At 47.0% G+C, this 27908-nt stretch overlaps 4 protein-coding genes across 4 annotated transcripts in view; 3 read left to right on the forward strand and 1 right to left on the reverse strand.

Moving 5' to 3' along the window:
- Positions 1-27908, reverse strand: part of LOC309549119 (uncharacterized protein) — a 2919967-nt gene that overhangs the window by 2327316 nt on the left and 564743 nt on the right. The gene's annotated exons all lie outside the window — the stretch shown is intronic.
- Positions 1-27908, forward strand: part of LOC309549117 (uncharacterized protein) — a 4285597-nt gene that overhangs the window by 2216655 nt on the left and 2041034 nt on the right. The window contains 1 exon segment of the mRNA XM_082249155.1: positions 15943-16155. Within this exon segment, the coding sequence (XP_082105281.1) occupies positions 15943-16155 (213 nt within the window).
- On the forward strand, positions 3949-4566 carry LOC309548675 (uncharacterized protein; the record flags this gene model as incomplete). Its single annotated transcript, XM_082248637.1, has 3 exons — positions 3949-4026; positions 4154-4288; positions 4420-4566. The coding sequence occupies 3 exons, from the start codon at positions 3949-3951 to the stop codon at positions 4564-4566; spliced, it is 360 nt and encodes a 119-aa protein (XP_082104763.1).
- LOC309548676 (uncharacterized protein) lies at positions 19572-27824 on the forward strand (the record flags this gene model as incomplete). Its single annotated transcript, XM_082248638.1, has 3 exons — positions 19572-19596; positions 21448-22542; positions 27580-27824. 3 exons carry the CDS (start codon positions 19572-19574, stop codon positions 27822-27824), a joined length of 1365 nt encoding a protein of 454 aa, XP_082104764.1.

The raw sequence follows: 27908 nt of genomic DNA on the forward strand, positions 1-27908 counted from the left end.
AACAGCAGAAGAGGACTCAGCCGAGGAGGTTAGCAAAGAGGATGGAGTAGGAGGAGTAGAGGAGGTGGCAGCAGGCCTGCCTGCAAGTCGTGGCGGTGTCACCAACTCCTCTGCAGCAGAGCCACGCATTCCATGCTTGGCAGCCGCCAGCAGGTTTACCCAATGCGCAGTGTACGTTATATACCTGCCCTGACCGTGCTTTGCAGACCAGCTATCAGTGGTCAGATGGACCCTTGCCCCAACACTGTGTGCCAGACGTGACATGATTTCCTTTTCCACAATAGAGTACAGGTTGGGGATTGCCTTTTGTGAAAAATAATTTCGGCCGGGTACCTTCCACTGCGGTGTCCCAATAGCGACAAATTTTTTGAAGGCCTCAGACTCCACCAGCTTGTATGGTAAAATCTGGCGGGCTAAGAGTTCCGACAAGCCAGCTGTCAGACGCCGGGCAAGGAGGTGACTCTGCGAGATTGGCTTTTTGCGCTCAAACATTTCCTTCACAGACACCTGACTGTGGGCAGGTGACGAGCAGGAACTGCTGAAGGTGAGAGGCGGAGGGGCGGGTTGTTGATAGGGGGCATGGAGGACAGCAGTGGTTGACGTGGCTGAAGATGCTGGACCAGGAGGAGGATGGTGGCTTTCAGTTTGTGTGCTGCTTTTACTCATGTGTTGATCCCATAGGCGTTTGTGATGTGAGATCATGTGCCTTCGCAAAGCAGTTGTACCTAGGTGGGTGTTGGACTTCCCACGACTCAGTTTCTTTTGGCACAGGTTACAAATGGCATTGCTGATATCAGAGGCAGACACACAAAAAAAATGCCACACTGCTGAGCTTTGCAAGGACGGCATTCTGGTGGTGGCAACAGCTTGCGTTGATTGGCGTGCTGTCTGGCTGACCCCGGGTGCCGAATCTACATGCTGTCTGACTGCGCCACTAGCTCCTTGCGATGACCTCCTCCCCCTGCTTCCAACTCGTCTCCTCCTCCTCTCTGTCTCCCCATCTGAACTTTCCCCCTCTTCTTCTGCTCTTCGAGCAGGCACCCAGGTGACATCCACAGACACATCGTCATCATCAGCCGCTTCACTTGACAACTCAGCAAAGGCAGCAGCAGCAGGTACAACATCATCATCATCACAATGTACGTCCATGTGTATAATGCTGCCTGACTGAGACATATCCCCGTTATCTACATCCTCTGGCACTAATAGTTGCGCATCACTTATTTCTTCAAACTGATGTGAAAATAACTCCTCTGACGGATCAAGTGAAGCGGCTGTGGTGCTAGTGTTGGTGGTGGTGCCGGTGGGCTGGCGAGTGGTAAATTGAGAGGTGCCCAAAGCTGAGCTGGAGGAGGATGGTGCATTAAGGTTCCGAGCGGAAGCTGTAGACGATTGGGTGTCCTGTGTAAGCCAGTCAACTATGGCCTCAGAATTTTTTGAGTTCAGGGTCTGTGGTGGCCTCTGAACACTGGGCATTATTCTAGGGCCTAAGGAAATCACAGCACCACGACCACGACGGCCCTTGCGGGGTGGCCTGCCTCTGCCTGTCATTTTTTTTTAATGTGTTGTTACTGTTGTACTATGAGTGCAAGCTGCTGTGCCACCTTATATATCAGTGGTGGGTGGGCAGTGGCACAGTACACTCTCTGTGGACCTGACAGCAGTCACTGGCACCCAGGCAACTGCAATTTAAAAAATATATATATTTTTTTTTACTTTGCAAGCTGCTGTGCCACCTTATATATCAGTGGTGGGTGTGCAGTGGCACAGTACACTCTCTGTGGACCTGACAGCAGTCACTGGCATCCAGGCAACTGCAATTTAAAAAAATATATATTTTTTTTTTACTTTGCAAGCTGCTGTGCCACCTTATATATCAGTGGTGGGTGGGCACACAGTGGCACTGCAGTGGGCACAGTACACTCTGTGGACCTGACAGTCACTGGCAGCCCAGGCAACTGCAATAATAAAAAATATTTTTTTTTTCAATTTATTGCAACAAGATGCTGTGCCACCGTATATATATCAGTGGTGGGCAGTGCACTGCAGTGGGTACAGTGCACTCTGTGGACCTGACACAGCACTCACTGCAATTATGACAGAGGAAAAAAAAATATTTTTTAAAATGCCAGGTACTGTGCCTGTGCCACCCGAAATGAGTGTGGTGTGCACACAGTACAGTCTGTGGTAGGTCTGTGGCCTCTCACACACAGCGGGCAGGCAACTGCAGTGTACAATAGATATATATATATATATATATATAAAGAAAAAAATCTATTACCTTACCAGCCCTTAAAAGGGCTTTTGGGGACACTATATATATATATATATATATGTATATATATAAATAAAAAAATCCTCAATTACCAGCCCTTAAAAGGGCTTTTGGGGACGCTAGGTATATATATATATATATATATATATATATATATATATAAAAAAACCACAAATACCAGCCCTTAGAAGGGCTTTTTGGGGTGCTGATATTACAGCAGTAGTGGACCAAGAACACTGCAAGACCAGGAACACTGACTAACTGTCCCTAGCTTAACAGCAGCAGCAGCAGCAGCAGCTCTCCCTACTCTCACTACACACACTGCTTCAGAATGATCTAAGATGGATGCTGCCCTTGCTTATTTATAGGAGGTGGGAGGGTGTGGGAGGGAGGTACGCTGATTGGCTGGAAATGTGTCTGCTGACTGTAAAGTTCAGGGTCAAAGTTTGCCTCAATGATGTCTTATGGGGGGCGGACCGAACATCGCATATGTTCGCCGGCAGCGGCGAACGCGAACATGCTAAGTTCGCCGGGAACTGTTCGCCGGCGAACAGTTCTATACATCTCTAGTAGAGAGTGGAACCAAGCAATGGTGGTCGGAGGTGGGTAGAGGGTGGAACCAAGGAATAGTGCTCAGAGGTGGAACCAAGGAATGGTGCTCTGAGGTGGGTAGGGGGGTTGAACCAAGGAATGGTGCTCGGAGGTAGGTAGGGGGTGGAACCAAGAAATGGTACCTGGAGGTGGGTAGAGGGTGGAATCAAGGAATGGTACTGGGAGGTGGGTAGAGAGTGGAACCAAGGAATGGTGCTCGGAGGTGGGTAGAGGGTGGAACCAAGGAATGGTGCTCGGAGGTGGGTAGGGGGGTTGAACCAAGGAATGGTGCTTGGAGGTAGGTAGGGGGTGGAACCAAGGAATGATGCACAGAGGTGGGTAGAGGCAGAGAAAGGGAGAGTTCCTGCATCTATTCTCTGAGAAAACAAGCCCTGATAATGAGCCACCTATTTGCTTGTTATGGCCTTCATGAGCTTAGCCATATGAGTTGTCATTGGAGGATGTGTCAGGTCAACCAGGAAATAAACACCAAACTGTTAATCCGAGCATGCAGCCTGCCTGGCCAGGAAAGAGGGGGACAAGCATGTGATGGTATTAGGCAGTAAGATACTCCCCCCCTTGGTGGGAGTGGAGATGGCCCCATCTATAAAGATATACAGTACATACACACACACACAACACAAGGCCGTGTTCACACTACGAGATGTTTCTCGGGGCTGCAGTACCTCTGAGCACCACAAGGTGGTGATCTCACTTCTACCCAGACAGGAAGTCTCAATAGAAGACAGGAAGTGATGTCAGGTATTAATAGGAAGTTCCGGGTGAGAGGTGAGTAAGGAGGAAGTAGAGAGGAGACGTTGCTGGAAGAGGCAGTAGAGGAGGTAATAAGATCTTATTTTCTATTTATACCCAGTAACCCCCCCCCCCCCCGTCATGTCCGTCCTCTTCCTCCATAGTCACTGTGATGTCTTTTATCTCCAGCAGATGATGATCACACATATATAGTGAGGAAACCTAGATTAACCCCTTCAGGGTCAGAACATTTCTCCTCTTACATATATATTTTTATCCTGACCTGTCTAGACAGATCCTGTATAGATCGAGTGACAGAACAAATGAGGATGAAGGCGGATCGGAGTCACATGACTGAGAAGATACTAAACCTCACCCTGGAGATCATCTACCTGCTGACCGGAGAGGTGAGGGGGATTCTGGGAGGTCACATGACATCACTCTTATATCTATTAATAAAACACAGACCTGACCGGAGAGGTGAGGAGGATTCTGGGATTCTAACATGATATTCCTATTGGTTCTCCAAAACAGAGATTTCCTCTTCTGAAGTCAGGTGATCATATGACCATCACAGTGCCTCCATGTGACTCCCTAAAACCTGAGAGACACAACATGCAGAAGATTCTAGAAGTCACCAAGAAGATGATGGAGCTGCTGACAGGAGAGGTGAGCGTTGCCGGGAATTCTGGGACATTATCCAGTAACAGACAAGGGATGTGTCTGGATGGTGACTGTATCATTGTGTGTGTCAGGTTCCTATAAGGTGTCAGGATGTCACTGTCTATTTCTCCATGGAGGAGTGGGAGTATTTAGAAGGACACAAGGATCTCTACAAGGACGTCATGATGGAGAATCAGCCGCCCCTCATATCACCGGGTAAGAGGAGACTTTATTGTAAAGGAGAGAGCAGTACGGAGGGTCCACCTAGATCCCCCATCATCTGATAAACACATAGAAACAATGTATTCAGTCAGTGTGTGTCAGGGCTGGGCTCCTGCTAGTTAACGAGCAGCTCTTTTCTTTCAGAGCTCAGAAGTTGCTTAGCTGTCGGTTAATTACCAGCCACTCGTTACCACAGTGACTCACCTGGTTACCATTATCTGCCTCATTAGTCCAGCGTACAGCCAGCCCCACGTTGCTATTTAAGTAGCTTAGCTTATTTCCTCCTTGCCCTTGCGTGGTCCATGCTCTCCAGTGTGTTCCTGTGTATGACTTGCTGTGGCTGACTTCTCTTCCGATACCTGTTCCTGATTTGTTTCGCCTGACTACGCTGACTTAGGGTTTCCTGATCCTTGCTCCTCTGATTACCTGTTCTGGCATCCAAACCCCGGCTTCTGTTTTTGACTATGTTCCTGAACTGTTATTTTTGCCATTTAATTAAAGGTGTGATTTTAACTGCACTTTCTGTTGAAGCACTCAATACCACTGCAGCCTCGTGCCTCCCCACTTACCATTGAGGCTTTTGATTGGAGACCTCTACAGCCTGCCCATGTGACTCATGAAACCACTCCGTTGACCATGGCTGTAGGGGCTTTTCACCATAAGATAATACAAATTCCTAGTCATTTCCTTACCTCATTACCCAGTTGTCATTGGTTATCCTTGGTTACAGAGGCGCAATCCCTCTTTTAATTGCCGTAATGCTGAGGTTTTGTCATGGTCCCCACAATGCACTAATACATCTTTTTAGAAAGTGATTAGGATCATGTGCACGTCTTTAATCTCTTTATTGCCAGAAGAGTACCATGAATTCTGTGATGTCTTTGACAAAGGTCAGGCTGCTATTTTGGCACATCGGCCTTTTGAGTGCACAGTTGTCCTTCAACCCCGGTGCCATTCCTCCTCATGGCCGGGATTACCTACTGTCTGTCTCAGAGGAGAAGGCAATGGAGAAGTATGCTACGATTTAACTATCCCAGGGGTTCATCCGCAAATCCTCTTCTGCTTCCAGTGCCGACTTTTTCTTTGTGGGAAAAAAAAAGAGTGGTGAACTGAGTCTCTATATCGATTATAGGGGTCTCATTCACATTACTGTTAAAAATACTTATCCGATCCCATTGGTAACGGAATTATTTAACTCCCTCAAGGGAACAACGGTCTTCACTAAGCTCGATTTGCGAGGGGCATACATTCTTGTGTGGAATAATAAGGGCCACAAATGGAAATTTAATACTAGGACCGGACACTATGAATACCTCGTAATGCCCTTTTGGTCTCTGCAACACTCCTGCAGTTTTCCAGGACTTTATTAACAATGTCCTCTGAGATATGCTGCCGTAATGTGTGGTGGTTTACCCGAATGATATTCTCATATATTCTAAGTCCCGAGAGAACCACCACAGGTAGAAGGTAGAGAGAAAGCAACCTCTATTGCAAGTTGGAATAAAGCGAGTTCCATGAACAGGTTAAATTTTTCGGTTATGTCATTTGTGCTGCCAGGTTTTCGATGGACCCAGAGAAGCCATCTGCAGTCCTAAAGTGGCTTCGGCCCATAGGTCTATGTGCTCTACAACATTTTCTTGGCTTTTCCAATTATTATCAGAAATTTATGAGTAATTTCTCTTTTCTGGTCAAACCCCTTCATTGATACTGTATGACCAGAAAATAGGGCAACCCACAGAATTGGTCCCCGGAATCCATTAAAGCCTTTGAATCCTTCAAGGCCACTTTTGCTGCAGTTCCAGTGCTGGAACATCCCGATCCCATGTTACCCGTCATTCTTGAAGTTGATGCATCTGAGACTGGATTAGGCGCTTTCCTGTCTCAACCTCCTACCCCTGAGAGTTCTATCCATCCTTGTGGCTACTTTTCTAAAAAAATTGTCACTAGCAGAATGAAATTCGGAAACTGGGGATAGAGAATTATTAGCCATAATTTTAACTCTTAAAGAAGGGAGGCATCTCATCAAAGGTACTACTGTGTTGGTCCTCATTTTGACTGACCATAAGAATCTTTCATTCTTGTCTCAGGCTAGACGTTTATCTCCTGGAAGGGCTCAATGGGACCTTTTTCTGTCAAGCTTCAATTACATAGTCTCATTCATACCTGATACAAAGAATATAAGAGCAGATGCCTTATTGCCGCAGTTTTCCTGCGCCACTAACTCCCTGCCTCCATTTTTATAGATTTTAATATTTTTTACATATTTTTAAATCTTTTTGTGATATATTTATTTATTCACATCATGATTTATTTTATTAAATACATATGTAAATATGTTTTTTAATCAATTCCTATATGCATGTTACAACACAATTCAATATGGATGTGGATTGCAGATTGACGTTCTTTCCCCCGATTTTCAGAAGTGTGGTCTGTTTGTGTACGAGTGTTTATGCTTCGTCTCGACCAATGGCCTTACTTTCTGAGCCGGGGATAGTGATATACAGGGACATGGCGTCTTGAACCGCAAGCTCGAGATACGTTGCGCTTCACCTGACGTCACTTCCGCCGAGTCCCGGATATGACGTAGGTGTTTACGCGATCCTTGGGAGGCTTGAGGCGCATTAGGGCGTGACCGCGGACTTCCTGATAGTCCCGGTCTTTTGCGCTTCAGTAACGTCATTTCCCTGTTAATCCCGGAAGTGACGCCATCTTATTGGCGGTCTTCCAAAACGAGTCTTGGAGCGCATGCCGGTGTGCTTTTACAGCGGTCCACAGTTAATTCAATCCCAGGTGAAGCAAACCACTCCATATGTTATATATAGAGGATGTACAAACGCTGACCAATATCTTTTGAAAAAGGCAGTTTTGCCGAAACATGTTAAGAGGACCTCAGTCAGCTCAGCTGTATATACTTGATACGCCTGTTTATCACGGATGTATGTAAGTGTACCAGCTATTTTTTTTAAATAAATAGTTTTTAGCAATATTACGCTATGTATGTCCCCCCTTCTTTTTGATACACCTTCTATCGTTTGGGAGTGGAGATTCTGATTGATTATACCTGTCAAGGATCTACACGCCATCCATCGAGGTCGGTGAATCCTGCCGGGACATCTTAATACTCTTTCAAGCTTGTTTGACCCCCTTACTATATGGTATTGAGGTCCCATCCATCTGGTGAGCGCAATTCACATTTACCTTCACTGGTGTCGGGATTTGCTGCACTACTAGATCTGATTATTTTCACTTGGATTTCTTCTATTATATTTATGAAATTTTCACATATGGACTTTTCATAGTTTTTTTGGACTCTAATTATTATCAGCGCTGCACATTTTTTTTTTTCTTTTTTGTATTTATCACTTTGTTGTCCGGTGATTAGTGTCAGCTGCTTTACACATTTCTCAGTTAGCGCAATAATTTTTTCGCTTAAGGTACTTATTGTCTTCCCATTACCTCTGATTCTGTGTTCCCTCACTAAAACTGGCACCTAGGTATATTGGGCCTTTCCGCATACTCTATAAGGTTAATACAGTGGCCTACGCATTAGATCTTCCTTCCAACGTTCATATTTACTACGTATTCCATGTTTCCTTACGTGTTATTGCTATACCACCTCAGTACCACACCTTCGCCCACTTAAGGTTGACAACCATGTGGAATATGAGATACAATCTATCACTGACTCCCGTAGGTTTAGTGGACACATAAGATATACAGTTCACAGAGGGGTTACGGTCCAGGGGAACGCTCTTGGCTCTCATCCTCGGACATAAATGCTCCTTTTCTTCTCCAGGCTTTCCATATACGCTTTCCCCTCAAGTCTTTTGCTCCCCCAAGGGGGAGGGGTTGTTGGGGAAGAGAGTACTGTCAGGGCTGGGCTCCTGATAGTTAGCGAGCTGCTCTTTTCTTTCAATGTTCAGAAGCTGCTTAGCTGTCGGGTAACTACCAGCCTCTTGTTACCACAATGACTCACCTGGTTACCATTTCCTGCCTCATTAGTCCTGCCTACAGCCAGCCCCTTTTTTCTTTTGAAGCAACTGAGCTTCCTATTCCTAATTTCTCTTACGTCCTCCGACAGTCGCCGCCCACTCACACAGTCTTCACCATTGGGTATTGACCTTTTCTCCGCAGGAGTAGCTAGGCACAAGACTTGTTAGTAACAAAAGCTTTTAGCATAGACACACCCCTAGGGGCTGTCCCACTAGTCAATACCTCCCTGCACCAGCATTCCCAACTCAGTTTGATTTTGCCTAGCTCAGGAGTAGTCAGGCTTTCCTGTGCTGGGGCTTCAGTCTCAGCCTTCTACCCTTTTTTGATTTTATTTCAAAGTGTTTTTTCTTTACTTTATTAGCTGTTATTTTACCAGCTCTTAGTTAGGGATCTTCAGGATGAAGAAACATCATGCGGAGCTGGGAATCGGACTGGCCGCCCTGGGTCTCCAGGGCTGAGGGTCAGATGTATCCCCAGCCTGCCATCGAGCGTTCAGCTATGGTTCGCCCTGGCGCCATGAACGACCCATCCCTGTGTAATGTTCTGGTACCTTTGGGTACCCTAATTACTCTTTCATAAGTGTATGCGCCCCACCATTCTCTTTTGGTAAGGTGCGCATACACCTTTAAGACTGATGCTGTCATCACTGAGCGCCGGACTGGATGGCTATTTAGATCGCTGGCTCTCACTCACATGTGTTCGTTCAACCGTCATGGTTGGAGCGTCCTGATCTCTGAGTTCAGCATGTCAAATCTACACGTTCCTGTATCTCGCTACCTGAACCTCTGTTTTCGGATCCTGTGTCTCGCCACCCGATCAACCCTGGCATGCTGTTTTCACCTTCACCCTTCTCACGACTACACTGCTTTGTGCCTTGATGCTAACCTGTCTTGAAGCTCTCATGCTTGCAAGCATACCTCGCTGTCGGAACCACGCTGCGCTGATCCCTGTATCCCGCTACCGGATCATCCGCTCTTGCCGAACCTCTCCTCTGCTACATTGCTATTAGTGATAAGTACCCCACAGGGGAAACCTCTATAACCTTTATACTAAAGCTTACACTATCTAGCTCTGCATACTAAGGACTATTACTACATCTGCATTATCTAAGATTGCTAGCTCTTGAGCCTACTACCACCTGTTCTTGCACTGGGTTGATCTCTCTTGTATGTCCACCTGCTACTCTGTCATCTGCTACCATACATGATTGCTAAACCTATCTGCATCCCATCTGCTACTATCTTACTTTCAAGAACATTTCCTTTCAAGTGTCTGTCATCTACCATCTCTACCCAACCTGTCTCTTCAGCCTATCATCACTGTGTTACTATATACATAAGTCACTCTAGGAAACATCTTATTGAGTGTGTGTATTTACTTGCTGAATTGAGATCATCCACACATGATGAGTCATTGAGAGTTGGGATTGGTGTCTCAGCGTTTCTCTACATGACTACTGAAGTGGAATATTTCTGCAGCTGAAAATCCACATCATACGTAAAACGCAGGAGCGTTACACCCTGTTCGCTGCAGGGATGCTGCCTGTGAGGTGGCTACCTCACCGGACGCTTTCTGCAGTCGTGTGCTGCAGTCTCCTGCGTCCCAGCTACGGCACTCCCTGTCATATAGGATAGCTGTTTGTCGTTCTGAGATGGTTCCCCACGCCATCCGGTACGGTAAGCACCTTCTGTGTGGGGACCTCTGTCTGGGGTGTCAGTCTGTTGGCTGTGTGTTACCCCCATGTCTGTGTGTGCGGGCTCCCTGATGTGATCCCTGCGGGGGTTAAAGGCTTTATTTATTGCGGTGGTGGGGACCCCTCTCGCTCTGGTGCCCCTTTGGGTGATGTGAGGCAGACATGTGTGGCGGCGACCGCTACTGCCCGCACGGTCCCCCATTTTCCTTGTACTGTGGGCTATTGCGGCCTTCCCCTGGGCCGTGTACAGGGCGTAGTGCGGTGTGCTTTCGGCGCCAGCCGGCGCCATTTTTGCGGTGACATGCGCGCTCGATCCGAGCACATGTTGGCGGCCATGTTCCTGTAGCCTCCATTCACTCCTGCCGGGCAGCCATCTTCCCTGAGCCTCCTAGGTTATATAGTTCAGCCTCTCACGCCATCACTTCCTCTTTCTCTGGACAGCGATCAGTGGCAGCAGTCTGCAGTGCTCTCTCCAGGTTTTCTCTGTGCTATCCTTCCTAACTCAGTATTTCTGTCCCTGTGGAGGTCGGTGCATACAGTGAGTGTAAGGTGGGCTGCGCTCGCCGTAGTCTTTAAAGGGCCAGTGCTTTTTTGTCCCATACTTGGGTTTGGCATGGATTCCCAGGATAGCAAGTTCCCCCCGGCCCTGGTGGGGGACCAGGGGTCTGCTGCACCCCCCGAGGGGTCTGATTTGGCCACTGTAGTGGCATCTTTGGTGTCACAGATGCAGGTGCTGATGGCTGAACGTTCTGCAAAAAAGAGGGCCAGGTTATCTATTTCCTCTGATTCAGAGGGCGATGTGGCTGCTGTGGCTGGCATGCCTTTTTCTGGGTCTCGCTCATCTCTGGACCTTTTGGGGTCTGAGGGGGAGGCGGAGGTGGAAGGGGTTGATACTTCTCCCCCTGGCTCACCTGAAGAGCTTGCGCTCATGGATGAGCTGATAGCTTCTATAAAAGACACGTTGCACCTGGAGGATGAGCCCACTCCTCCAGCTAGGGTGTCCTCTTTTGGGACACACAGAACTCGCAAATCAGCGCAGGTTTTCCCCTGCCCTGCTGAATTTCACAACACGGTTAATGAGCAATGGCGCACTTTAAAGAAGCCCTTTACAGTGCCCAGTAGGTTTAAACTGCTTTATCCTTTTGCGCCCTCCACTGACGAGCGCTGGTGTGTAGCACCCCAAGTGGATCACGCTGTGGCTGTTTTGAACAAGGCTACCCTGGTTCCCACTGAGGATACCCCGGTTTTCCGGGATCCTACGGACAGGAGGTTGGAGTCTCTTGCCCGTCACGCGTATATGGTGGCGGGCTCTATGCTCAAACCTATTTTTGCTTCGGTTATGGCAGCTCAGGCGGTGGCAGATTGGACGAAGGTGCTCAGACGCACTCTGATGGCTGATTCTGCCCCGCCGGCTACACTGGCTATGGTGGACCAGATCCATCAGGGGGTCATGTATTTGTGCGATGCGGCCTTGAATGAGGCCCCTTTGGCTGCACGCCTGTCTAGTGTCGTGGTGCTCAACCGTCGACTGATCTGGCTGAAGAGTTGGTCGGCTGACCAATCATCTCACAAAACAGTAGCGGATTTTCCCTATGCTGGTTCCCGCCTTTTTGGCGAGGCTTTGGATACGCTGGTGAAAGGAGTCACTGGGGGCAAGAGCACTCTCTTACCCCAGAATCCGAAGAACAAGTCCTTTCGCGGCAAGCGGAACTCCACTTTTAGGCCCTCTCAAGGGTCCTTTGGTGCCTTTAGGTCACAGTCCAAGGGCAAGCCCTTCAAAGGCCAAGGCAGCCAGAAGAAGCCGTGGGCAGGTAAGCAGAAGTCCGGACAAGTCGGTTCTGCGCCCCACTCCGCGTCCGCCTGAAGGGACGCCCTCACCCGTTTCTGTGGTGGGGGGACGTTTGCGCGGTTTCCTCCAACCTTGGCTGTTCCGCATTCAGGACAGGTGGGTTCAGGAAATCGTTCGATCAGGTTACAAGATCGGATTCCTTTCTCGGCCGGCGGGCAGATTTTTTCCCTCGAATCTTCAACTGCCTCCGGAGCGTTTGCGGGATCTGAACCTGGCGGTGCAGGACCTGCGGGCCCAGGGGGTGGTGGTCCCGGTGCCTCATCGGGACAGATTCCGGGGGTTTTACTCCAATCTGTTCACTGTGCCCAGAAAGGAGGGCAAGGTGCGTCCGATCCTGGACTTAAAAGCTCTGAACCGCTTCGTGCGTGTTCGGAAATTTCGCATGGAATCCCTGCGCTCAGTGGTGGCTGCCCTGAGCCCAGGGGAATTCATGGCCTCCATTGATTTGAAGGATGCGTACCTACACATCCCCATTTTCGAGGGCCACCAGAGGTACCTTCGATCCGCCATTACGGAGGAACACTACCAGTTCGTGGCGTTACCTTTCGGTCTCGCTTCAGCTCCACGGGTTTTTACCAAGGTTCTGGTGCCTGTTATGGCCCTGTTGCGAGCCCAGGGCATTGCGGTCTTGGGATATCTGGACGATCTCCTGTTAAGGTCGAGTGCCAGTCAGAGCCTGTTGAACGACCTGTCCACTACGGTGCAGGCACTTCAGGAGTTCGGTTGGACCATAAACGTTCCGAAGTTGACTCTGTGCCCTTCGGTTTGCCTTCCCTATCTGGGGATGGTTCTGGACTCTGTTCAGGCGAAGGACTTCCTGCCGGAGGACAAGCTCCGGACGCTTCAGGACGAAGTCGGATCCCTCAGGGACAACCGATCCTCGTCACTCAGGACCTGCATGAGGTGTCTGGGGTTAATGGTCTCGGCCTTCGAGGCGATCCCCTTTGCTCAGTTTCACACGCGGGGTCTCCAAGCGGAGATTATTGCCAATTGGGACGGGCGACCTCAGTCTCTGGATCTGCGGGTCTCACTGAGCCACCGCACCAGAAGGAGTCTTCTTTGGTGGCTTCAGTCCCCGGCGGTGTCGGGGGCAAGTCTTTTCGTCCGTTATTCTGGACGGTGGTCACCACGGATGCCAGCCTGTCGGGCTGGGGTGGTGTCCTGGGCAACCTGTCCGCCCAGGGAACTTGGTCGAAGGAAGAATCCTCCCTTCCGATCAACATTCTGGAATTGAGAGCGATAGCTTTGCCTTCTCCAGTGGTCAATGGACAAGGCCACCGCGGTGGCCTACATCAACCACCAAGGGGGCACCAGGAGTGCCCGAGCGGCTCGGGAAGTGACCGACATTCTGTCTTGGGCCGAGACTCACGTCCCGGTGATAACGGCAGTACACATACCGGGGGTGGAAAACTGGCAGGCAGATTATCTGAGTCGCCAGACCCTGGACCAGGGGGAATGGTCCTTACACCCGGATGTTTTCCAGATGCTGTGCGCGAGGTGGGGTTCACCAGATGTGGACCTGTTCGCGTCTCATCTAAACAACAAGGTGGAAAGGTTCGTGGCAAGGACGCGCGATCCTCGCGCGGACGCCTCGGACACGTTGGTGGCGCCCTGGCATCAGTATCATCTAATGTATGCCTTTCCTCCAATTAAGCTGCTGTCCAGGCTCCTTCGCAGGTTGGCCTCGGAACCGCACACGGTCATTCTGGTGGCACCAGACTGGCCTCGCCGGTCCTGGTACGCAGACCTCATTCATCTGGCAGTCGAGCCTCCGTGGCGCCTGCCGATCCGGGAAGACCTTCTGTCTCAAGGGCCGATATTCCATCCTGCTTTACAGTCGCTGGCTTTAACGGCCTGGCTGTTGAAAGCCAGGTCCTGAAGAATAGGGGTCTCTCCCCTGAGGTCGTTCCCACTTTGATCAAGGCTAGAAAAGCCTCTTCGGGGAAGATTTATTACCGTACTTGGAAAGCGTACTTTGCCTGGTGTGAGTCCAGGGGGTATTCCCCTCGCTCATACTCGGTGTCGAGAGTGGTGGCTTTCCTCCAAACTGCTGTGGACCAGCGTTTGGCGCTGGCCACGATAAAGGGCCAGATTTCTGCACTGGCTGTTCTCTTTCAGCGCCCTGTGGAGTCTAATTCCTTAATTTGCACCTTTGTTCAAGGGGTGCGTAATTTGGCCCCTCCTCGGAGGGAGCCCTTACCTCCGTGGGACTTGAACTTAGTTCTGTCCGTGTTACAGCACGCTCCCTTTGAAAAGATCAGGGAGATCTCGTTACCTCTGCTGTCCAAAAAGGTTGCCTTTTTGGTGGCGATCACTTCGACTCGCAGGGTGTCGGAGCTAGCGGCGTTGTCCTGCAGCTCTCCCTATTTGGTGCTTCACAAGGATAAGGTGGTCTTGCAACCTAACCCGTCCTTTCTTCCAAAAGTGGTCTCGGATTTTCACCTTAATGAAGACATTGTCCTGCCTTCGCTCTGCGCGAAGCCAAAACATCCTAAGGAGGTTGCCTTGCATTCCTTGGATGTTGTCCGGGCGATCAGGGTTTACCTGTCGTCCACTAAATCCTTTCGCAAGTCGGATTCCCTCTTTGTCCTTCCTGAGGGTCCTCGGAAGGGCATGGCGGCGTCGGCTGCGACCATCGCCAAATGGATCAGACAAACTATTGTGCAGGCCTATGCCTTGAAGGAAAGGGTTCCGCCCTTCCCTGTGAAGGCGCACTCTACCAGGTCTTTGAGTGCGTCTTGGGCCTTCCGGCATCAGGCTTCAGTGGCCCAGGTGTGTAAGGCGGCGACTTGGTCGTCCGTGCACACCTTCTCCAAGTTTTATAAGGTGGATGTTCAGGCATCGGCCGATGCCTCCTTTGGCCGTAAAGTTCTCAGTGCGGCAGTGCCATAGGGACCCTTGGTTTTGGGTCTTTGGGTGTTTTACCCCTGGGTTACTTGTTTTCCTGGGTTGTTGCTCCTGTTGAGCAAGTTTCCTGTTGCCCAGCTGGTTCTCTTACTGTATGTAAGGTTCCTTTCTCTGATGTGGGTACTGCGTTGCTCTTTATGCGGCTGCGTCTCCCACCCCTCATGTCTACACTGCTTTGGGACATCCCATTGGTGAAGACTGTGTGAGTGGGCGGCGACTGTCAGAGGACGTAAGAGAAAAACAGAATTTTTGTAAAATCTTACCGTAAAATTCCTTTCTCTGAGTCCTCCGAAAGTCGCCGTCCCCCGCCCCTCTTTTGGGGTTTTGTGTACTCTTACTGCTATGCTACCAAACTGAGTTGGGAATGCTGGTGCAGAGAGGAATTGACTAGTGGGACAGTCCCTAGGGGTGTGTTTATGCTAAAAGCTTTTGTTACTAACAAGTCTTGTGCCTAGCTACTCCTGCGGAGCAAAGGTCAATACCCATTGGTGAAGACTGTGTGAGTGGGCGGCGACTGTCGGAGGACTCAGAGAAAGGAATTTTACGGTAAGATTTTACAAAAATTCCATTTTTTTTCTCCTGACTATGCTGACTTCTGGTTTCTTGACCCCGGCTCCTCTGATTACCTGCTCTGGAATCCAAATCCCGGCTTCTTTTTTTGACTACATTCCTGAACTGTTATTTTTTTTTTCTATTTCATTAATAGGTGTGATTTTTTTTAATTTTTTTTTTTTTTTTTTTTAACTGTACTTTCTGTCTTCGCCTGGTTTATGGTCCTTGGCAGTGTGTGTGTGTGTTTCCTACAGATGGTTCCAGTAATGGGAACCCACCAGAGAGATGTCCCCGTCCTCTGTATTCCTGGGATTCCACACAGGAAGGTCACACCATCCCTCACCATCATCAGGTAGATGAGGAACAATCACTGATAGTATCATTAGGATCTGTACATTATCTGCATTGTTACCATTGATGTCATTTTTATTATATATTCAGAGTGGAAACCTGAGAGATTCTAAAGTTGAGATTAAAGAAGAAATAAAAGAGGAGGATGATGAGGATGGGGTCATAGAAGAAGTATACAAAGATCTGTACCAGGACACCATTGTGGAGTCATCCAGCTACAGAAACCCACCAGAGAGATGTCCCCGTCCTCTGTATTCCCAGGATTCCACACAGGAAGATCACACCATCCCTCACCATCATCAGGTAGATGATTGAAAATTATTGGTAGGTATGATTTATAAGCAATCATGTTTTTTTACAATGAATATTTTATTATGTCTTTCAGAATGAAAACTCCAAGGATAATATTGTTGTAAAAGAAGAGTATAAAGAGGAGGATGAGGAGTATGGAGTTATGGAGGAGTTTTCAGAAGGACACAAGGATATGATGGAGCCACCTAATACCAGGAACCCACCAGAGAGATGTCCCCATCCTCTGTATTCCCAGGATTCCACACAGGAAGGTCACACCATCCCTCAATGCTACAAGGTTGGTGGGATGGAGTATCTAGAACATGGACTTGTGGAGGGGATGTGTGTGTTTTTTTATGTAAGCTTATATCTTCCAGATATTCTCTCTTATTTTCTTGATTTAGAGTGGAGATCCAATTGATATAGAATTTGAGGGTAAAGCAGAGGAAGAAGAGATGTATGTGAGGGATGATCAGCAGTCTATGGAGGAGGATGGAATAACGGGGACATTTATAGAGGAGGACACTCCTACAGAGATCAGCACAGGTGGGTCATTAACACTAAATACATTCCTGCACCCATACTGCACAATGATTGGTCCAGAGTAGGGCGGGGACTGGGTGATATCAGCCTGTAATCCCCTGGTCACTTTCCTGAGCTGTGTTCCCCATCCTGTATTCCTGTATTTCTCTCAGTTAATCTTCCTTCTCTGTGCTGCAGACACAATTTATGTCTTCAGACTGGATTTCTGGAGATTCTGGGGTTCAGCTGGCAGCAAAATGTTGTTTTACACCATAGACGTTGCTCAGCCTAGACCCCTGGGGTATAAACGTTGGGTCTTCTGCCCCATGCCCAGGTCTAGTAAGATCTCTGACAGAACAATTCTCCCGGGGTTACTTGCTCTGTTATTTGCTGGCTGTGCCGGGTGGAGGGATATGTCTGTATAGTCTCACACCCAAGTCACCGAGTGCAGTCTCAGGAGATGGGAGGCAGTGGTGTGGGACCTTTGCTACTGATTACTGAACACCAATATTATGAGTCCTGATCCCTGCACTATATACTCTATGTTGTACATACTCCTGACCCCTGCACTATATACAGTAAAGTTCATAAATATTGGGACATCAACACAATTCTTATCTTTTTGGCTCTACACACCACCACATTGGATTTGAAATGAAACAAACAATATGTGCTTTAACTGCAGACTTTCAGCTTTAATTTGAGGGAATTTACATCCAAATCAGGTGAAAGGTGTAATAATTACAACAGTTTGTATATGTGCCTCCCACTTTTTAAGGGACCAAAAGTAATGGGACAATTGGCTGCTCAGCTGTTCCATGGCCAGGTGTGTGTTATTCCCTCATTATCCCATTTACAAGGAGCAGATAAAAGGTCCAGAGTTAATTTCAAGTGTGCTATTTGCATTTGGAATCTGTTGCTGTCAACTCTCAATATTAGATCCAAAGAGCTGTCATTATCAGTGAAGCAAGCCATCATTAGGCTGAAAAAACAAAACAAACCCATCAGAGAGAGATAGCAAAAACATTAGGTGTGGCCAAATCAACTGTTTGGAACATCCTTAAAAAGAAAGAAAGCACCGGTGAGCTCAGCAACACCAAAAGACCCGAAAGACCACGGAAAACAACTGTGGGGGATGACCGAATAATTCTTTCCCTGGTGAAGAGAACACCCTTCACAACAGTTGGCCAGATCAAGAACACTCTCCAGGAGGTAGGTGTATGTGTGTCACAGTCAACAATCAAGAGAAGACTTCACCAGAGTGAATACAGAGGGTTCACCACAAGATGTAAACCATTGGTGACCCTCAAAAACAGGAAGGCCAGATTAGAGTTTGCCAAACATCTAAAAAAGCCTTCACAGTTCTGGAACAACCTCCTATGGACAGATGAGACCAAGATCAACTTGTACCAGAGTGATGGGAAGAGAAGAGTATGGAGAAGGAAAGGAACTGCTCATGATCCAAAGCATACCACCTCATCAGTGAAGCATGGTGGTGGTAGTGTCATGGCGTGGGCATGTATGGCTGCCAATGGAACTGGTTCTCTTGTATTTGTTGATGATGTGACTGCTGACAAAAGCAGCAGGATGAATTCTGAAGTGTTTCGGGAATATTATCTGCTCATATTCAGCCAAATGCTTCAGAACTCATTGGACGGCGCTTCACAGTGCAGATGGACAATGACCCGAAGTATACTGCGAAAGCAACCAGAGAGTTTTTTTAAGGGAAAGAAGTGGAATGTTATGCAATGGCCAAGTCAATCACCTGACCTGAATCCGATTGAGCATGCATTTCACTTGCTGAAGACAAAACTGAAGGGAAAATGCCCCAAGAACAAGCAGGAACTGAAGACAGTTGCAGTAGAGGCCTGGCAGAGCATCACCAGGGATGAAACCCAGCATCTGGTGATGTCTATGCGTTCCAGACTTCAGGCTGTAATTGACTGCAAAGGATTTGCAACCAAGTATTACAAAGTGAAAGTTTTATTTATGATTGTTAATCTGTCTAATACTTTTGGTCCCTTTAAAAAGTGTGAGGCACATATACAAAGTGTTGTAATTCCTACACCGGTCACCTGATTTGGATGTAAATACTCTCAAATTAAAGCTGAAAGTCTGCAGTTAAAGTACATCTTGTTTGTTTCATTTCAAATCCATTGTATTGGTGTATAGAGCCAAAAAGATTAGAATTGTGTTCTGGAGATCATAGACCAAGCAAGGGCAAGGAGGAAATGATTAAATATTAAAAGGCAATAATATCCGCGCTATGGAGAAATAGTATAAAAAACGGTTTAAAAGGCTGCTGCCTACCCCTAAAATATAGACTGTTAAGTCAATATTAAAAATGTAAAAAAGGAGATGAGGTAGTTGGCGCTGCCTAAAGTTGTATATATGATTGTATAATTTATGGAGGACAGATTAGATAAAAAAAACAATATCTAATATATAAAGTGGTTCTCAGGCTGAAATATATATAGGTGTAAAGTGCAATAGATCAATCAATACTGTTAAAAAATAAATAAATATACATATATATCTCTTATACACGTATATAAAGTGCAAAATATGCAAGAAATTGGTGCAATAAACGCATACAGTGCGCACTCCCCCAGAAATTATATAAGTGGTATAATATGATTATATTATCAAAAATGGCCAGTTGGAGGATCTGGCATGTGGATGAACAGAAATAGGTGTACTCCTGCGTGAATATATATTATAAATTATTCTTCAGTGAAAAGTGCAACTATATTGGAAGTATGGGGTAAGAGTGCAATTGCTGTGATAAAAAGAGTAAGTTTCAGTGCACTGTTGTATAACAAAGGATACAAAATATAAAATGTGACAAATAAATAAATAAATAAACTTGAAAAAGTGCTTGTGTGCACGATAAACTTAAATCGGGAATGACTAATCTGAGAACATACACAGGTGAAAAAATTATCGATTGAATCTCACTTCTGATATAGATTAATCGATCAGAAATATTGAATTAGGAAAAAATTAGGAAAAAAAGTCCATAAAAAGTCCAATTAGCGGTGAACTATGGCGGTATTCTATTCCGTGAGTGGATATACAGTGGTGTTCCATTAGTTCGAGTGCTGGGTGTGGAGACAGTGCTCCCCTCTTATTCCCAATTTCTCCCACACTCACCAGATAGTTACACCCATACAGGGGTAGCAGGCATATAGGACCAGGGTCCGCTATCCAATCTTGGGGTGCTCACATATACTGTTCCTCCCAGGTATTATACTCTCGGAGCCATGTAGAGCAGAGCTATCATATAACTGGCCATTTTTGATAATATAATCATATTATACCACTTATATAATTTCTGGGGGAGTGCGCACTGTATGCGTTTATTGCACCAATTTCTTGCATATTTTGCACTTTATATACGTGTATAAGAGATATATATGTATATTTATTTATTTTTTAACTGTATTGATTGATCTATTGCACTTTACACCTATATATATTTCAGCCTGAGAACCACTTTATATATTAGATATTGTTTTTTTATCTAATCTGTCCTCCATAAATTATACAATCATATACAACTTTAGGCAGCGCCAACTACCTCATCTCCTTTTTTACAAGGAGAAAATGAGCTCAGCTGCTTCAAAAGCAAAACAGGGGCTGGCTGTAGGCTGGACTAAATCCATTGTGGTGGTGTATAGAGCCAAAAAGATTAGGATTGTGTCTATGTCCCAATATTTATGGACCTGACTATACTCTATGTTGTACATTACATATTACTGACCCCTGCACTATATACTCTATGTTGTACATTACATACTCCTGACCCCTGCACTATATACTCTATGTTGTACATTACATACTCCTGACCCCTGCACTATATACTCTATGCTGTACATTACATACTCCTGACTTCTGCTCTCTCCCCTCTACCCACTGCTATATATACACATAATATGGATTCTCTTTTGTTACGCCCATTTTCTACCAGCTGGACATTTTATATCTGATGATTTGATTGGAGGACAGACTTTTACAGGTTGATAATAATGTGATAACATCCTCCAACTTTGGAACCTTAAACAAAGTGATAATGAGGGAGGAGTCAGTAACCCAATGATGGTGGTCTTCAGGGTCAATCCAGTCTTCATCTTGGTTGTTCTCCCCCCATCCTCACTCTCTGACCTCTGGTGGGGCTCAGCCCCGCTGTTATTTATGACTATATCATGGACTAAATAAGGAAGTGCGGGACTTCTTGTGTTGGGAAGATGGCAATGAGTGATAGAGGGGGAGGGGGACACTCGTCCTATAATCCCCTCATCACTGTCACTACTATAAAAGACAGTTCTCGTTGTTTCCTCACTCTCTGACTAAGGTCCATGAATAAAGAATTTAATTGGTAGGAGATCAGAGGACCCATTTACTAGTTACCTTGAGGGGGGGATTGTAAGATCCTCAGAGACAAAGCTGCCTGATGTGGGCGGAGGGAAACCAATCTTCTGATGTCTAGTAATAATCTTTGTATTTCTATTTTAGTACATGGACGGGAGATGAGGAAAACCTCAGAGGATTGTCTCACTTTGTCTCCAGACTGTAAAGTAGAAGATGAGGACATCACACAGTATAGTCCAGGAGCAAACCCGGCTACCTCAAATGTCCATCCGGCACCTCACAGTGTAGATGGACCGTCATATTCCTCTTATCCTGAGGAACCTCAGACTGTGAGGGACAGTGCCGGACCATCGTATTCCTCTTATCCTGAGGAACCTCAGACTGTGAGGGACGGTGCGGTCCTTACAACAGATAAAAGGTTCTCCTGTTCTGAGTGCGGGAGGATTTTCCGTTTGAAAGGCCATCTTAATGAGCATAAAAGATCTCACACCGGTGAGAAGCCGTATTCCTGTCCTCAGTGCGGGAAATGTTTTTCACAAATGTCCAATCTTTCCAAACATCAGACATCGCATACTGGTGAGAAGCCGTATTCCTGTCCTAAGTGCGGGAAATGTTTTTCACAGATGTCCAATCTTTCCAAACATCAGAGATTGCACACTGGTGAGAAGCCGTATTCCTGTCCTGAGTGCGGGAAATGTTTTGCACAGAAGTCCAATCTTTCCAAACATCAGAGATCTCACACGGGGGAGAAACCGTATTTCTGTCCTGAGTGCGGGAAATGTTTTGCACAGAAGTCCGATCTTTCCAAACATCAGAGATCTCACACGGGTGAGAAGCCGTATTCCTGTCCTGAGTGCGGGAAATGTTTTACACAGAAGTCCCATCTTTACACACATCAGAGATCGCACACAGGGGAAAAGCCGTATTCCTGTCCTGAGTGCGGGAAATGTTTTTCACAGAACTCCCATCTTTCCACACATCAGTGCGGGAAATATTTTTCAGGCAAGTCTGCTCTTTCCAAGTATCAGAGATCGCACCCTGGTGAGAAGCCGTATTCCTGTCCTGAGTGCGGGAAATGTTTTTCACAGAAGTCCTATCTTTCCAAACATCAGACATTGCATACTGGTCAGAAGCCGCATTCCTGTCCTGAGTGCGGGAAATGTTTTTCACAGATGTCCAGTCTTTCCAAACATCAGAGATCTCACACGGGGGAGAAACCGTATTTCTGTCCTGAGTGCGGGAAATGTTTTGCACAGAAGTCCGATCTTTCCAAACATCAGAGATCTCACACGGGTGAGAAGCCGTATTCCTGTCCTGAGTGCGGGAAATGTTTTACACAGAAGTCCCATCTTTACACACATCAGAGATCGCACACAGGGGAAAAGCCGTATTCCTGTCCTGAGTGCGGGAAATGTTTTTCACAGAACTCCCATCTTTCCACACATCAGTGCGGGAAATGTTTTTCAGGCAAGTCTGTTCTTTCCAAGCATCAGAGCTCGCACACTGGTGAGAAGCCGTATTCCTGTCCTGAGTGCGGGAAATGTTTTTCACAGATGTACAATTTTTCTAAACATCAGAGATCTCACATGGGGGAGAAGCCGTATTCCTGTCCTGAGTGAGGGAAATCTTCCTCACTGAAGTCCTGTCTTCTTGTACATCAGGAGTCCCACACAACCTTGGAGGTGTATTAGTGCCTTTAGTGCGGGAAATGTCTTCTATATAAATGTTGGTGGACATGTGGGGAAGAAGCACACCCTGATATACACCTCAGATATTCTCCATGGCTGATCTTCATCATGTAAGAAACACTTCATAAGGAGATCAGAGATCACTAGAGACATAGATAAAGTGTTGTCCCGTGTTGGCCATTGATAGCAGGAGAAAAATAAAAATGGAGTCCTTACCTTTCATTGGCTGAATAGATTTTGTGTGGGAAGATTTCACAAACACTTACAGATCTGGTTGTTATAAATGTGTTCATGAAATGTGACCCGCATTCCCCCAGTCATGGTATAATGGTCAGTTCCATCTAGTGGCCATAATGTGCTTTCCTGACAGATGTCCATGGCAGCATACATTTGGGTAGCCCCGCCCTCGTTCCTCCCCCATAAGACCCCACCCCCATAAATGTTCAGGATAAGCCAAAGACTGCGTTCCTTTTTTGTCCTTCTCACTTATAGGACCATTTTTGTATGAAGTTTTCCTACCTATTGGAAGTATCGGTGGGCGGGTCTGGTGCTGGGCAGCTGTGCGGGATGTCAGGAGCTTCCTTTGGTGTCCAGAAGTCTTCCAGGATGTCCCGAGTGGTCATTGAGTCCCCAGCTATCAGCTGGGTGGTGTTATGGCACACATATGTAGAGGATCCATGCCTGGAGAGTGGGCCCTGCCATCGGTGGCCATTTGCATTGGCTGGGAGCCCAGCTGTTGGCCGGTGGCCATTAAGTGTTAGACACGTAAAATTCGTTTCGGTGCGAATACAAATTCCGACAAATTTTTGGTTATTCCTAGATTCGGATGTATCCAAATCTCCAAATGAAATTGCAATGAATGTCGTTGAAATTTGTTAAAATGTGTTTCATTTATTCATTTTGTAACAAATTCCAACTTTTCAGAACGATTCGGATCAGTCAAAAAAAAAACGATCGACCGATGCAAATTCTGTGTGAAGAAATAGCTGGTTGTTAAGCAGCAAGCCGGGAAGCCGCCCGCCCGCATCCTTACCAACCATGACTCATCAGCTGTCAGCGGGCTTCCCCACTGACAGATGAATGGAAAGAAAAGAATGCCGACATTGCCCGGCAATAGAACAAAACGGTGTGCTCCCCTCCCCCTTTCTATACCAGACCCTTCGGTTAGGGATAGACCGATATGGTTTTTTCAGGGCCGATGCCGATATTTTGATCACAACGTATCGGTATTGGCCGATATTTTGTACATTTAAAGTTTTGAAAAATGAAGACAATTTTTGACACAAATCTGGTACTAAACATGTTAATTTTTGTTTAATGCTTAATGGCTGGCTTGTTGGCTCCCTGTGGTGGGTGGCTGGCTGGCTCCCTGTGGTGGGTGGCTGGCTGGCACCCTGTGGTGGGTGGCTGGCTGGCACCCTGTGGTGGGTTGGTGGCTGGTACAGGGCCTTTGGGCGGCTGGCTGGTACAGGGCCTGTGGTTGGCTGGCTGTCTGGCACCCTGTGGTGGGTGGGTGAGCGGCTGGCTGGCACCCTGTGGTGGCTATCTGGCACCCTGTGGTGGGTCAGTGTCTGTCTGGCACCCTGTGGTGGGTGGCTGGCTGGCTGGCACAGGGGCTGTGGGTGGCTGGCTGGAAGAGAGCTGCCCCAAAGCACCCCCCATGTTGAGGGCATGTGGCCTGGTATGGGTTAGGAGGGGGGCACTTGTTGTCCCCCCCCTTTCCTGACCTGCCAAACTGCATGCTCAGGTAAAGGTCTGGTATGGATTTTGGAGGGACCCCACGCCATTTTATTTATTTTTTTACATTTTGGCGTGGGCCTGGTATAGACTGGGGGGGGAGGGGACCCCACGTCATTTAATTTTTTAAACATTTTTCTATTTCTGGGCAATGCCGGCATTCTTTTCTTTCCATTCATCTGTCAGTGGGGAAGCCCGCTGACAGCTGATAAGTCATGGTTGGTAAGGATGCGGGCGGCCGGCTTCCCAACCCGCTTTTCTTCACACAGAATTCGAATCAGTCGATCGTTTCTCGACCGATCAGAATTCCAATCGTTCTCAAAGCGTGAAATTAAACAAATTCTAGAACGCAAAATAAAATAACTAAACAGATTTATCTGAAACAAAATAAATGTTTCCATTCTGCACATGTCTATGATGTTCAGCTTAAATATTAATTAATATGGTAATTGATGTTGTATGTTTAAAGAGAAAGCAGTATGGCGGGTTTGCTATGACTAAATGCTTGTAGTGTGAAACGCGTTGACAGTCTCATCTCTCCTGCCATGTTGTCACGTCTGGATATATTCTAATAAAGGAGTATTTTGTTGGAGCATGATTGTCCATTCAAGTTTCTTTTGATGCCTCAGTGACCAGCTGGACTTGCACTGATTGTGTGAGCAGAATAATGTGCACCAACCTAGAATGGGATATATTTGCGGGTTATCTTCACTGGTTTATTATTTTATCTTCTAATTCTTCAATCAGCCCTCGCTGTCTTCTACTGTCTACACAGAAGTTGTGTTCCCGGATCGGTACAACCTTGGGAGCTGTACTCAGACCCCCACGCTCTGGAAATGCCCTGTAATGTTGTTTCAGGCATTGGATCCAGCATGAGGCGCTCCCTATGGCACTTGGTGCAATGTGTTGAGTTAGCCACAGGGTGCTATACAGGTCCAGGGTTGTAGTTCAGCACTATGGAACCTCATAACTGTGGAACCCAGTCCCTGAGGACCTCTTCGGGGGCATGCCCACCATTTCGAGTAAAGCATAGACCTTATATACAGTCCAACATTCAGGACAGATAAGACAGGGTCACCCTGTAACCTTGACCATTACTCTATAAAACATTACTAAGTCTGGAATGTATTCCACTTACGGCGTAAGCTTTTCAAACTTTGCGCTAAAATTCAGAGCTCAGTCTCAGGTGGTCACACCGCTGGTCACACCCTTTAATGCCACTTCCATCTAGAGTCCTGATAAGCTACTCAGGTGCCCTTTCACCACTCGTTGCAGGACAGTCAACACCTGGGTTACAGCGTACTCCTTTCAGACACACTGCACCCTATCTCCTGCACCCTATTCCATGAGTACCCCACAGGGGGATACCCTCACTTGTAGCTATGGTGGAGATCAGGAGAAAGGGAGCCAATTCTAAATCACAGGAGATTGGCTCTGCCAAAGGTCCACTCAATACTACCAGAGTAGGATCCAGTTTTACCACCAATGTCTGTTTCTGGTTCTAGCTCTATCTCAGGCACACAACATGTGGTCTACCTGACGAAAGCAGAATTTTCTGTCACCTTTATGGTGGTTAAGCTAGAAGCTCATTCTAGAAGAGGGGTGCAAAGTGAACAGAAGGACAGCAGTAGAATGTCTTAGTGGTCAACACCTTGTCCCAACCGGGACACTTCTTCCTGCATTGCAGGATGTCAGATTAGGAATTTATGAAGAGGAAGAGGTTTTCCAGCATAATAAGCAGGGATTTTTTTTTTCAGCGGCAACGCGGGGGACCGCAAATAGGGCACCTGTAGCACTGACTGTATGTAATGGCAAGGGGTGCAGGAGTGTGCTGCAGGGTCTATTGATGCTCGCTGCTGGGGGGTCTATTCTAGATGGAGGGGATCTATTTTGGCAGGGGGGTCTTTTGTTGCAGAGGAGGTCTATTATTGCTGGTGGAGGACCTACTATTTTTGGGGGGTGGGTCTTAAACTTCTGGGGTCAGTCGTTGCTGGGAGGGGTCAGTTGTTGCTGGGAGGGGGTCTATTGATGCTGGCTGTGGTGAGACCTGTTGTTGCAGCCAATAGTTTATTATTTGCCAGGAAGGAATTCTGTTATGGGTGGTCCATTGTTGTTAGGGGATCTTTCGTTACCGGCTGCAGGGAATCTATTTTACCGTTTTTCTTGTTATCTTTACCAAATTCCATAAAAATTACTCAGCACCACAAAATGATACCTGGTTCTGTATTGTCTAAAAGGGCAGTTCTGGGAGGTGGGTAGAGGGTGGAACCAAGAAATGGTGCTTGAGGGTGGGTAGAGGGTGGAACCAAAGAATAGTGCTTGGAGATGGGTAGGGGTGGAACCAAGAAATGGTGGGTGGAGGGTGGAACCAAGGAACGGTGCTCGGAGGTGGGTAGGAGTTAGAACCAAGGAATGGTGCTCTGGGGTGGGTAGGGGGTGGAACCAAGGAATGATGCTCGGAGGTGGGTAGGGGTTGGAACCAAGGAATGGTGCTCGGAGGTGGGTAGGGGGATGGAACCAAGGAATGATACTCAGAGGTGGGTAGGGACAGAGAAAGGGGTAGTACCTGCACCTATTCTCTGGGAAAACAAGCCCTGATAATGAGTCACCTATTTGCTTGATGTGGCCTTCGTAAGCTTAGCCATAAGAGTTGTCATTGGAGGATGCTGTGTCCTTCAAGGGTATACTCAGTCATGATAATTGAGTGTGTCCTTGGAGGGGTGCAGCATCTTCTGGTGGTAACTTCATGTGTTGGTCTTGTTCTTTGGGGGTATATTTGTCTGCAGTTGCAGCCTGTGAACCTGACTTAGCCCTTGCCTCTCTTCCAATGCAATGGAAGATGGAATGAGAAATATTAATTGTATCCTAAAGAATAATAGAGTAATGGTCAGAGGTATAGGGTGACCCTGTCTTATATCTCCAAAATGCTGGACTGTATATAAAGTCCATGCTTTACCACCAATGTCCGTTTCTGGTTATAGCTCTTTCTCAGACACACAACATGTGGGCTACCTGACCAAAGCACAATTTTCTGTCGCCATTCCTTGGACAGATTACGTCTTAATACGGCCATCTTTGTCCAGAGCTCTAAAACTCCCTGTCTCTTCTCCCGCTCCAGTCTCCCAACCGGAGTCAGATCCTGATATGCCGGTCCTAGAGGATGCAGAGACAGGCGGGAATGGAGAGGATATGGATGCCGTACTGGAGGAAGTTGCAGAGGATTTCTCTCCCCCACATTGTCATTATAATGAAGAAGGACCTTCACACAACATGCTTGCTAACATTCAAAAGCTAATTTCCTCTGTCTGCAAAATCCTTGACATTATACCAATGAGAAGAAGATTGGGATTCTGGCACTCCTAATGGTTTATGTCTCTACAAATAAGCGGATGCTTAGGGGGGCGCGGACATTATTCTCCTGTATTAAACCACTTCCCGCCCAACGAC

This window comes from Pelophylax lessonae (genome assembly GCF_965119305.1).
Source record: "Pelophylax lessonae genome assembly, chromosome: 3".
NCBI classification, from domain to species: Eukaryota; Metazoa; Chordata; class Amphibia; order Anura; family Ranidae; genus Pelophylax; species Pelophylax lessonae.